The 12,124-nt window shown below is 38.4% G+C and overlaps 1 protein-coding gene across 2 annotated transcripts in view; it reads right to left on the bottom strand.

The window, feature by feature from the left end:
* cpeb4b (cytoplasmic polyadenylation element binding protein 4b) overlaps positions 1 to 12,124 on the bottom strand; it is a 99,101-nt gene that overhangs the window by 53,132 nt on the left and 33,845 nt on the right. Inside the window, exon 3 of one of the 2 annotated variants that reach the window (XM_072263695.1) lies at positions 4,652 to 4,702. The exons of the other annotated variant lie outside the window; for it this stretch is intronic. Within the exon in view, the coding sequence (XP_072119796.1) occupies positions 4,652 to 4,702 (51 nt within the window). The remainder of the gene's footprint in view (positions 1 to 4,651; positions 4,703 to 12,124) is intronic. 2 annotated transcript variants of the gene reach the window in all.

The following is a 12,124-nucleotide window of genomic DNA, read 5'->3' on the forward strand; positions in this document are numbered from 1 at the left end:
AGAATAGACTACAGGATGATCTCCAACTCCCCCTGATCAGAGGTAAATAAAACTAGAGGATATAGATTTAAGTTAAAGGAAAAGACTTACAGCAGGCACAAAGGGACTGTTCTTCACCCAGAGACAGCAACTACCTAGAATGCACTGCCCAAGTGGTTGAAGCTTGGTTGCTACCAGGTGCTTAAGTAGAGTCTAGACAAGCACTTGAACTGTCTGTCACTACTTAATAAGGGGTCATCAATTCAAGTTGATGAGACAAAATATTTTCTCAGTTTTCAGTCTTTGAGGCACTTCCTCAAACAGTAGGAGAAGCAGAGTCAAAACATTAAGGCAGATATAGATAAGTGGGTCAAAAACAGGAAAGTAGAGTCAAGGTTAAAATAAGATTAGCTATGATCTTACTAAATAAATGTAAGCTCAGGGGTAGGAGAGAAGGAAGGTGCTATTTCATTTCTACATTTATATACTGTACATTTCCATTTCAAGCCTTATCACGTTCTCTTTCTACATTCTTTTTGCCCTCACACCCCTCCAAGGTCAAACAGAAGCCTGTTCAAATCTGAATTTAAAATGCATTTTGAAAACTAAATTGTTCCACATTTGAGCAGCTGGAAGCAAACTGTAGAGTCAGTTTTTGCAATTTCTATTTTAACCACATTTCAACTTCATACTTGGAAAACTAACCAGGAAATGATGAATTATATTCCCAGCTTCCAATCAAGAGTTAATATTTCAGATAACAAATTTACACTGGAAGCCAATGTTAAAACCAGGAAGCTAATAGTTAATACAATCTTTTTAACATCTGATTGTAGGTACATGCATAAGTTTAAGTTTTCCAGACAAATTCACAAATTGGCTAAAATTCTCCAGAATAAGTCAATAGATGAGTTGTTTAATCCCATTATTTAGGTATGCCAAAATACTCCGGAGAAGTACTATGTTTAGATGTGCAGTGGTTAGAAATCACTTCATTATGAAGCATGAAGCTAATAAGTCTGAAGACAAACTCAACTAGGATAAGCTTTTTGTTAAGTAACATTAAATTATTAAAAATAAAGAACAAAATGGTAGTGTTCTGCTGTCAAACTAAATTATAAGAGAATTTTTTTGATAATGTTTATTGTGCTTAATTAATTTTATTTATTGAGATACAACACAGAGTAAGCTCTTTCGGCCCTTTGAGCTGGACCACTCAGCAATCCCTCAACTTAGTCCTGGCCTAATCATGGGACAATTTATAAAGAGCAATTAACCTACCAACCAGAACATCTTTGAACTGTGAGAAGGAACTGGAACACCAGGTCGAAACTCACACAGTCATTAGGAGAATATACAAACTCCATATAGGCAGCGACAGGAAATGAACCTGGGTTGCCTGTACTGTAAAGCGTTGTGTTAACCACTAAGCTACCATGCCAAAAAAAAAGCCAAAATGTATATCTGATGACCACAAGCAAGAATTAATATGAATCTCTTACTTCAATGCAGAACATTAAAAATTAAAATAAAAAAATTAAGTTAGGTTATCAAGATATTTTCTGAGATCTTGTTGCAGAAATTATTGGAGAAAATCAAATTGAGAAAAGAAATACTTCCCTAATACATTTGAGAAACCTAGGAATGGAACCAAATCCTCAAGATCCATCATGCTACAAAGGCCAGAAGTTATTTATCTGACAAAGGGCCACTGCTTAGCTTAAACTTTGCAATAAATTAGCAATAATAGGAAGACTTGTCATTAATGTAAACTGAATTACATTTGTCAGAGAAAACGTTTGCACCATTCCTACACCAGCTTTGCAACAGTTATGCAGCGAGTTTGCATTTCATTGTAATCAATTACCATTAAACAAATTAGCAGAAATTTATTTTATTTTTCTGATTTTGTTTTAAGTAGCTTTACATGCTATTTTGCTTTATTCACCATTATCTAAATTCTTGATTGCTTTTACTTTTCCCTGTCCATGTTATCCTCCAGCTTTGAAGATTTGAGTGCCAAATTAAACACAAGATTTTCAATGTTCGGAGTTACAAAAAACATTAGCAAAATATTATGATTGAATAATATACAGATTATTAACATACCATGTGAACAGCCCAAATAAGGTATTTATCATTAACTATACATAAGGTATAAGTACAGTGCCTATAAAAAGTATTCACCCCTCCCCCGCCACAAGTTTTCATGTTTTACTGTTTTACAACATTGAATCACAGTGGTTTTAATTTGGCTTTTTTGACACTGATCAACATAAAAACTCTTTCATGTCAAAGTGAAAACAGATCTCTACAAAGTCATCTAAATTAATTACAACTATAAAACACAAAGTAATTGATTGCTTAAGTATTCACCCCCTTCAAGTCAGTATTTAGTAAATGCACCTTTGAGTCTGTCTGAATAGGTCTCCATCAGCTTTGCACATCTGGATGCTGCAAATTTCCCCCCATTGTTCTTTACAAAACTACTCAATCTCTGTCAGATTGCATGGGGATCGCGAGAGAACCACCTTTTTCAAGTCCATCCACAAGTTCTCAATTGGATTGAAGTCTGGCCTCTGACTTGGCCACTCCAAGACATTAACTTTGTTGCATTGAAGCCATTCCTGTGTAGCTTTAGCTTTATGCTTGGGGTCATTGTCTTGCTGGAAATCAGTTCTCTTACAGTTGCATCAGGTTTTCCTCCAGGATTTCCCTATAATTTTGCTGTATTCATTCTACCCTCTACCCTCACAAGCCTATGAAGCACCCCCACAGCATGAAGTAGCCACCACCACGTTTCACAGTAGGGATCGTTTGTTTTGATGATGTGGGGTGTTTGGCTTATGCTAAACATAGCACTTAGTCTGATGGCCAAATAACTCAATTTTAGTTTCATCAGACTATAGAACTTTCTTCCAGCCAACCTTAGAGACTCCCACATGCCTTCTGACAAACTCTAGCCAAGATTTCACATGAGTTGTTTTCAACTCTACCACTCTCGCATTAAACTGCAACTGGTGAAGCACCCGGGCAATAGTTGTTGTATGTGAAGTCTCACCCATCTCAGCCACTGAAGCTTGTAACTCCTCCAGAGTTGTCATAGGTCTTTTGGTGGCCTCTTTCAGTAGTCCCCTTCTTGTACAGTCACTCAGTTCTTGGGGATGGGTTGCTCTATGCAGATTTATAGCTGTGCCATATTCTTTCCATTTCTTGATGATTACTGAACTATACTCCAAGGAAGATTCAGTGACTTGGAATATTTCTTATTTTTATTTCCTGACTTGTGCGTTTCAATAACCTTTTTGTGGAGTTGCTTGGAGTAGTCTTTTGACTTCATGGTGTAGCTTTTGCCAGGATACTGACTCACCAGCAGTTGGAACTTCCAGATAGAGGTGTTTGAGTAGTTTTATAAAGAATGGGGAAAGAATGGCAGTGCCCAGATGTGCAAAGCTGATAGAAATCTATCCACGCAGACTCAAGGCTGTAATTATTGGCAAAGGTCATCTACTAAATACCAACTTGAAGGGGGTGAATACTTAAGCAATCAATTATTTTGTGTTTTATATTTGTAATTAATGTAGATCACTCTGTAGAGATCTGTTTTCTCTTTGACACAAGAGTCTTTTTCTGTTGATCAGTGTTTAAAAAAAAGCCAAATTATATCCACTGTGATTCAATGTTGTAAAATAATAAAACAAAAACTTCCAAGGGAGGGTGAATACTTTCTATGGGCACTGTATAACATACTCAAAGATGCCACTACAACGAAAATTAAAACTCATTCACAAAGTGCTTTGCTAATCTCTTTTTGTATTGTACACAACCCTCAAAGATATTTGCTGTAGCAATAAATGTCATTACACTATTGGCAGAGAAAAAAAAGACAGCTTTCAGAAATAGTTTCAGATTCATAAAGTTCTCGAGTCAATTCAGAAATACTGAGACTGCTATAAATAGAATGAAATATGAATTATTTTAACCTACAATGAATTTTTGGGATAAATGATGGTTGACAAAGTTAAATATAAAATAATATTAACAAAGACTACAAAAAAACTTGTGTACTTAGTGATAATTAATTTATAGTTTTAATCAACAAATTAACGTAGTACTCTTAAGTTGCTTTGATTTCATTTCTTGATTAAGTACCGGAAAATCAAGAATGAGGAAGGTTCTAAAAATCTATTAGAATTTATGGTATAATTAGTTAATTATGACATGAACATCCCTTCTGATTTGCTTGCTGATCAATGCAATAAAGACTGCAAAAATTCTGCATTTAAAGATTAATTATTGACCTTGAATTATAATGAAATCCTTTGGTCCCAACTTAATACGTAGAGGTACTAGTCCACTCTGTAGTTAGCTAGTTTTCATCACTTGTAATGAAACAAAAATATATTCAAGATCACTTGTTCATACAAGGTTAAAAAGGTATTGATAATAGATCCTAAATTAACACTTACAGAAAATGAAGGACTGTATTTGCAGGTTTCCTCAGAATAGAACCCACTAGACCAAAAGCATCTACTGCTGGGAGGAAGGATACATTGAATTTCTGGTGTTCTGCACCACAGTAATACAGTGCAAGTTGTGCCTGCAATTCTTCGAAAAAAATAAAGCACCCAATTTTGGTAAAAGGATATATAGCTTGAACATAAATACTCACCATTAATAGGGAGAGGACTGTCTGATCCAGGATGCGCATAGTTTAAACGACCTATCAAAAGGTACAAAAGTTATAAGCAACTACAAAGTCTAAAAAAAATTACCCTTTTCATGCAATTGCTATGTTATATCTATATTCAAGGTCTTAATGATTGCAATTTTGTTAACTTGCAGATTTGTGCAATTCATTATATTTACTTAAGTTACTCAAGTCTTTCAGCATCTTAGTCTACAAGGACTAATTCTGGTGTAGCTGTCATCACTTGTGTCACAGAGAAGGCTAAAATTATGATTCCTAAGCTAACCTATATCGTTAAAAGAACCTGAAGCATATGAACAGCTGTGTTGTTTTAAATGATTATACATTTACATTGGGACTGTTGGTTTCAATTTAAAATATCTCAACTCGTTCACTAAAATTTCTGTACAAACATTTTCATCTCTGAATATGGCCAATATGCAACTGTGACTGACATTACATTAAATCTGTAATCAGTGTGTCAATTTTCTTACTAACACTTTACTTCCCTTTTTGACGTTTAATTTTTGAAGTTGTTCACTGATTCATCACAACCAGTAAACTCAGCTTCTACAAAATTACCCCTCAACATTACCCTACTGGGGAGACTTGCAGTCACATCTTTCACTCACTGATTTCCAGTGATCTACCCTATTTAAGGAACAAATTGAGAAGCTTGGATTATCTACAATCAATAAATGGGATGATAATGTACAAAGCAGTTAGTAAGAGAGGGAATAGATATTAATGTGAGGAAGAATGTTAAATATTGAAAGTGATAAACTGAGCAATATGGTAATGTAGTGGTTAGCACAATCGCTTTACAGCACCAGCAATCACTGATCTGGGTTCAATTCCCACTACTGTTTGTAAGTTTGTACGTTCTCCCTTGGGCGCTCCAGTTTCCTCCCACATTCCAAAGAAACAATTAAATTTTTTGTATTTGATGGTCATCTAAATAAACCAATTCTACTGGAGTCAGATGTAGTGAGGTAACAGGTCTTTCGTCCCAGAGTCCTTGCTGATCAACCATTAATTTACACTAATCCTACATTAATCCTCAATTTTTTGTTCCTCTTACATTGTCATTCCCCCTCCCCCAACCTTTCTCAAGATTCCACAAGTCGTAACCATTTACAATGATCAATAAACTGCAATTCTTTGGGATGTAGAAGGAAACTGCAGCACTCTGAGGAAACAAGCAAGTAAACGCCACTTACTCCAACTTTACACTGTACTACTACATCTTGCATGTGTCTCAGTCAGCCGGTATGACCGAAAAATTGAACTTTTGCTGAAAGATAATATTTTATGGGAGATTGCTCAACCAAAAGCCCGAGAAATCTATTGGGAGTGTTTTCATATTCTTGGCACATCCAAAATTAGTGAGCGTGGTCTCCAAGTTCATTGAATACATGTCATGATAGCAACACACTGGGTGATCAGTTATATTTTCTTTTTGCACTATTGAATTAGCGAGAGGATCAGAAGAAAGCTTGTCCAACGCAACAGTACAAAGACTCTCACCAGAACTGTTTACTTACAACCAACTTCATCCTTCTCTCTGGCAACAAGGCCAAAGCAGGCTGGTTGCAGTCTTAGCGTCATTAAAACTAAATGTAACAGAGTCCTGTTGATAATTGTATCTGAATGAGTACTTAAAAGAGGGGTACATACAAGGTCATAGACATGAACATGAAGAGCCAAGTGAGAGTGCCCTAAGTTATTACATTTCCAGCAAGTATAGACACAAAAGACAGAACCACTGCTTCCTCCAATTTGTATCTGCAGCAGAACAAGGGATTTACTTTTGTTGAGCCTAACTAAACACCTTTGATATTTTTCTGTGCAGTTGCAAGCTAATACCATGGAACAACTATGTCAATTCATGATTGCGCTTACTGAAATTCAATCTTTAAGTAATTATGCCTTCAGAATTGCTATGCAATTTCTGTACTTGTTTTCTTGAAACAGTATTATCTAGGATATTTAATTTCCCCTCTTGCTCACATAAATAGAAGTACGTCACTTGCTGCCTCCCACCCCCAAGCATAATATACCATTCAATGACGGCATGCCCGATCTGTCCAAGGCAGATTTTTCTTCTGTGCCAGTTCTCAAAATGTTCAATTTCCTGATCTTTTAAATAAAAATTAATCTGCTACTTCAAGAACCTACAATGATCTGACCTCCAATTCTAAGGATTCACCAACCTCTGCAAATCCATATGCAGCTCAGTTCTAAATGATAGACTCCTATCTTGCAACTATATCCCCTTATTTGAGACCTTCCCATCAGTGGAAAAATTTCAACATCCGTCCTGTCAAGCCTCCTCTGGATATTATGTTTCATTAAGATCTCTCATTTTTTTCTAACTTCAAAAGAATACAGGTTAAATCCTTTGGCCAGTGGCATTAGGTAGCTCTCTCATCCCTGGAATTATCCTGGTTAATCTGTGTTTGGCCTGCCTTCAATGCCAGTGTACCTTTTCTTAAAGAAGAGGATCAAAACTGTGTACAGCTCACAACATGCTGGAGGAACTCAGCAGGTCAGGCAGCATCCGTGGAAACAATCAGTCAACGTTTCGGGCCGGAACCCTTCGTCAGGACTGAAGAGGGAAGGGGCCGGAGCCCTATAAAGAAGATGGGGGGAGGGTGGGAAGGAGAAGGCTGGTAGGTTCCAAGTGAAAAACCAGTAAGGGGAAAGATAAAGGGGTGGGGGAGGGGAAGCAGGGAGGTGATAGGCAGTAAAGGTGAAGAAGGAATAAGGAAAAACACAATGGGTAGTAGAAGGAGGCGGAACCATGAGGGAGGTGATAGACAGCTGGGGGAGGGGGCAGAGTGAAATAAGAATGGGGGAAGGGAGGGGGAGGGAATTACCAGAAGTTGGAGAATTCTATGTTCATACCAAGGGGCTGGAGAGTACCTAGACGGTATATGAGGTTCCAACTTCCGGTAATTCCCTCCCCCTCCCCCAGCTGCCCATCACCTCCCTCATGGTTCCGCCTCCTTCTACTACCCATTGTGTTTTCCCCTATTCCTTCTTCACCTTTCCTGCCCATCACCTCCCTGCTTCCCCTCCCCCACCCCTTTATCTTTCCCCTTACTGGTTTTTCACCTGAAACCTACCAGCCTTCTCCTTCCCACCCTCCCCCCACCTTCTTTATAGGGCCTCTGCCCCTTCCCTCTTCGGTCCTGACGAAGGGGTCCGGCCCGAAACATTGACCAATTGTTTCCACGGATGCTGCCTGACCTGCTGAGTTCCTCCAGCGTGTTGTGAGTGCTGCTTTGACCCCAGCATCTGCAGAGTATTTTGTGTTTAAAACTGTGCACAGTATTCTAGGTGCACCCATTTCTGTACCCTGTACAACTTTTGCAATAAAAGGTAATTTTTTTTTTATCATGCATAGAGGTCCCTAATTAAGTGATAACCAACTTACTCTTATTTTGCTCATCAGCCTTGGGTCACACATTGTTAAATGTGCAACATTCACAAATTTATCTAACAACTCAGCTTTTTTATATTCTTATAGAAATCAAGCTAATTTGTGAAACATGATCTTTCATAAAATTTCATTGACTTGATAGCATCAAGTTTCTCAATGACTAGACATTCCTGACAACTTCCTAGAACTCTGAATTTGACAAGCTTCAACCAATGGCTCCAAGTACATGCAGCTGCTTCCTTAAAACACTAGTATAGGCTTTTGGGACTTGCCAACTGCCTGCCTTAGTTTTCTCCTTCTCCCCCACCCACCCCCAACCCACCACCACCAAAATACCTTGTCCCTCATGATGGTGATTGTTACAAGTTCTTACATGCTATTTGACATTAGTACTGCAGATAACTTTGGAAAATTTATACTGTCCTCTACAATGGAAGCCAATGCAAAGTTTTGATTTAACTTATCCTTCTATCCCATCATCAATTCTCCAATCTTCTCCTTTAAGGATCTCATACAACTGATTTTGATATTACATGGCAATTCTCTCCCTCCATATTAACAATTTTATCTTTTTTACTGCTGGTTATAAAATTCTCTGGTTTATTATTAGGCCTTGCTAGTTAGTAATATATTCCTTTACCTCCTTGGTTGACCATGGATGGTTCATTTTCCTCTTGGGATAAATTTCAATCAGCACTTTAATTTCATTGTTTAAATATCTGCCAGTGCCAATTCAATCACCAATACTCGAGTGTATTTGGTCCACTCCAAACAACTGCATTCATACCATTGTAAATGCCCATATTTAAGTCAGGGGCATCAATTTACACATGTGTTCACCCTTAAACTTTAAATTTTGTCTCTATTGTGTATTGTGAACACTACTATATGGAGTGGGTGGTAAAGGGCAGGAAATACTTAGCATATATTTTAATAATCTTACCAATTACACATGGCTAAACTCAAAATCTCATTTCTAGTTAGGTTCCATTTCACTTTATTTTCAACAGTACCTTTGATTCACCCAACCATTACAATAACCTATGACAATTGCAGTATGTGCTCATGATATTTCTCCATTTATGTTTTATTCTATTAATTTATATACTTATAAATTAAACCCATGGTCATCCCCCACTTAGTTCTTGAATGGTACCTTCAACAGCATGCACCAACTGATAGTTGTGAACTTTTCAACTGTTTTCCATCTTTGCCAATACAGTTCCTGACTGAGTGCTTCCACAATTCTATCTTGAAAATTCTTCATGGCATGGATTCCCTCAATGCCTATTACTTCCAATCAACTGTAATTCTAAGTTGAAATGCCAAGTTCAGCTGTGTTTGGCAACTCAGCTAGAGAATAGCTTATGGTGAAACAATCTGGTCTTGCATATTACCAGAAGCAATGCAAGCTGATGATTTGTGGATCACTTGAACTTCTTGTCCAATGATGGTCTCTTCACCATTTAATTCACCATACAGACTGAATTGCAAAACAACATAAGCCAGTTTCCCAAGATATAAAAAGCAAATCCAAAAAAAAAATACTTATCACTTCAAATGATCAACCAGGATAAAATACTCCATTTCCAGCTGCAAAATGTGCACCTTCTGAAAGGATTAGTTGGACATTATCATGTCTGAATCAGGCCAGCTGTGGCTTGCAGTCCTGACATTACACAGAACTTCAGATAGTCCCAAGTTAATTTACAAAGCCTCCAGCCACTTCATATGAAAGATTCCATCTGCAGAACAAGGCCATTCTTCACTTTCCAATACCTTCCATGGCTCTAGTTAGGCAACTGGTTTATTGGCATCTCATACTAACCTGCTCATCCAGAACAGGGGTCCCCAACCTTTTTTGCATTGCAGACCTGCCGACCCGGGGGAGGGGAGGGGTGGACAGATTTGCTAACGGACAGGAGTAGCAGTCAAATACGTTGTCTTTACCCAGAGAAAGACTACAATGACCATAAAGCCTTGTGCGGGCACCTGTGTGCGCATGCATGCCTTGCGTATGTGTGTACGTACTGATTTTTTCCTACAAATCATTTTTGGCAATTCTGTTCGGGGGGGGAGGTTAATCACAACTGGAATATAGGTGATAAGTAGCTAATACACTCAATTTCATTTCTAAAAGGGTTTATCTAACGAATTTAATATTAAACACAAAGCGCATATTTTCCTCGCATGAATATAGTGATAAGTCAATTATTAGGGGAGCTTGAAGTAAGTGTTGAACGAACTTCCAGTAGAAGTGGTAGAGGCAGGTTCGATATTATCATTTAAAGAAAAATTGGATAGGTATATGGACAAGAAAGGAATGGAGGGTTATGGGCTGAGGGCAGGTTGGTGGGACTAGGTGAGAGTAGCGTTCAGCCAAGATCCCGTTTCCATGCTGTAATTGTTATATGGTTATAAAAGTCACTTATAAGTCAATAGCATCATAACATTTTAAGTAACGTTTGGATATTAAACATACAGCACATATTTTCCCCGTATGAACATATAAAATCATTGCAACACACCAATATCGCTGAATCAGTGGGAGCCCTGGGCTTGTTTCCCTGCAACAAGACGGTCCTATCGAGGGGTGATGGGAGACAGCGATACTCGAACGGGGTTCCTTAGGTCCAGTCTATTCCGCAATTTAGTTTTCGTTGCATTCATTGCGGAGATATGTTGGAAATGAAAGGAACATTTTCAGTGCTTTCGTGGCTATTTCAGGATATTGAGCCTTGACTATGATCCAGAATGCCGCAGAGACGTTATGTCAAACATACTTTTCAGCCCGCCGTCATCTGCAAGCTCGAGGAGCTAATCTCCTTCCCGCGCTGACATGGATGACGCGCGGGTAATGACCTTGCATGCGTAATGGCTCAACAGTGGGGGTGACAGGGAATGAGGAAAGGTGTAGCTGACTCATATCACCAAATCATATCGTTTCCTCACGGCCCGGTAGCACATGCTTTGCGGCCCGGTGGTTGGGGACTGCTGATCTAGAAGAACCTGATGCGTTCATTTGCATTACTAATCCCACCCCAATAGGGATATCTGGCTTGAAGGAACATTTTATGGGGGCCCCCAGCAATCAGTAACTTGCAACTGAAGAGACATTGGCTCTTTGTGAAGGCAAGTGTGACAAGTCATCTGCTGCATCATTACTTCCATATGGAGCAGTCAGTAGAATAGTTCAAGTGCAACAGAATGATAGCCCTTCATCAGAATCACCATTATCAAAAATTGCCACTAGTGACTTGATCTGTGATGAAGAGTGAAATGCCTGCCAACCAGGAATCAGATAGTCCCAAAAGTGATGGCTAGATCTTCTTTCAATTTGTACATCAATCTCCTCACTGGAGGAAAGGGTGCAGAAAACACATGGTCATGTCACAATTCTGTTACAGCACAAACCTTGTTGCTAAAGATACATTATAGTTATAAATCAATAGACAAGAAAGGCTTCAAAGCCAAGTTCTGCTCAATATTAATTTAAGTGCCCTCTAGCTCTTCACACCCAAGCCAGAAATTCCATTAAGTGTAATAAGGAACTCAATGTGATGTCCAAACTAAGTGAAGCAGCGGAAAGTTAGCATTCAACATAGGCACAACTGTTCCAATTCTCAGACCATTCTCATTGACTCCAAATTTTAAGAGGCAGCTTAAGATTGCATAAATGCACGTCTATTCCATTTTAGCTGGACATTTCTGCCCACGTAATCCACTGAATATGATACCATGCCTTCACTTGTTCTCTTCAGTCACTATGGTAACAAGATTTTAATAACCTATGCAATTAAGGGATATGGGAATAGTGTAGTAGATGACATTGAGGCTGATGATCAGCCATGATCTTGATAAATGAAGTGGGATCAAAAAGCGAAAAGGCCCAATCTTCCTCATTTTAAAATGCTATTAGATACCCCAGGATCTCTTTCATCATTGCATCCATTTCTGAAGGAATGATAATGCTAGCTGATATCTTGGTGTAGGTGTATAATTCCTTGCAC

Source organism: Mobula birostris, chromosome 7 (genome assembly GCF_030028105.1).
Source record: "Mobula birostris isolate sMobBir1 chromosome 7, sMobBir1.hap1, whole genome shotgun sequence".
Classification (NCBI taxonomy): domain Eukaryota; kingdom Metazoa; phylum Chordata; class Chondrichthyes; order Myliobatiformes; family Myliobatidae; genus Mobula; species Mobula birostris.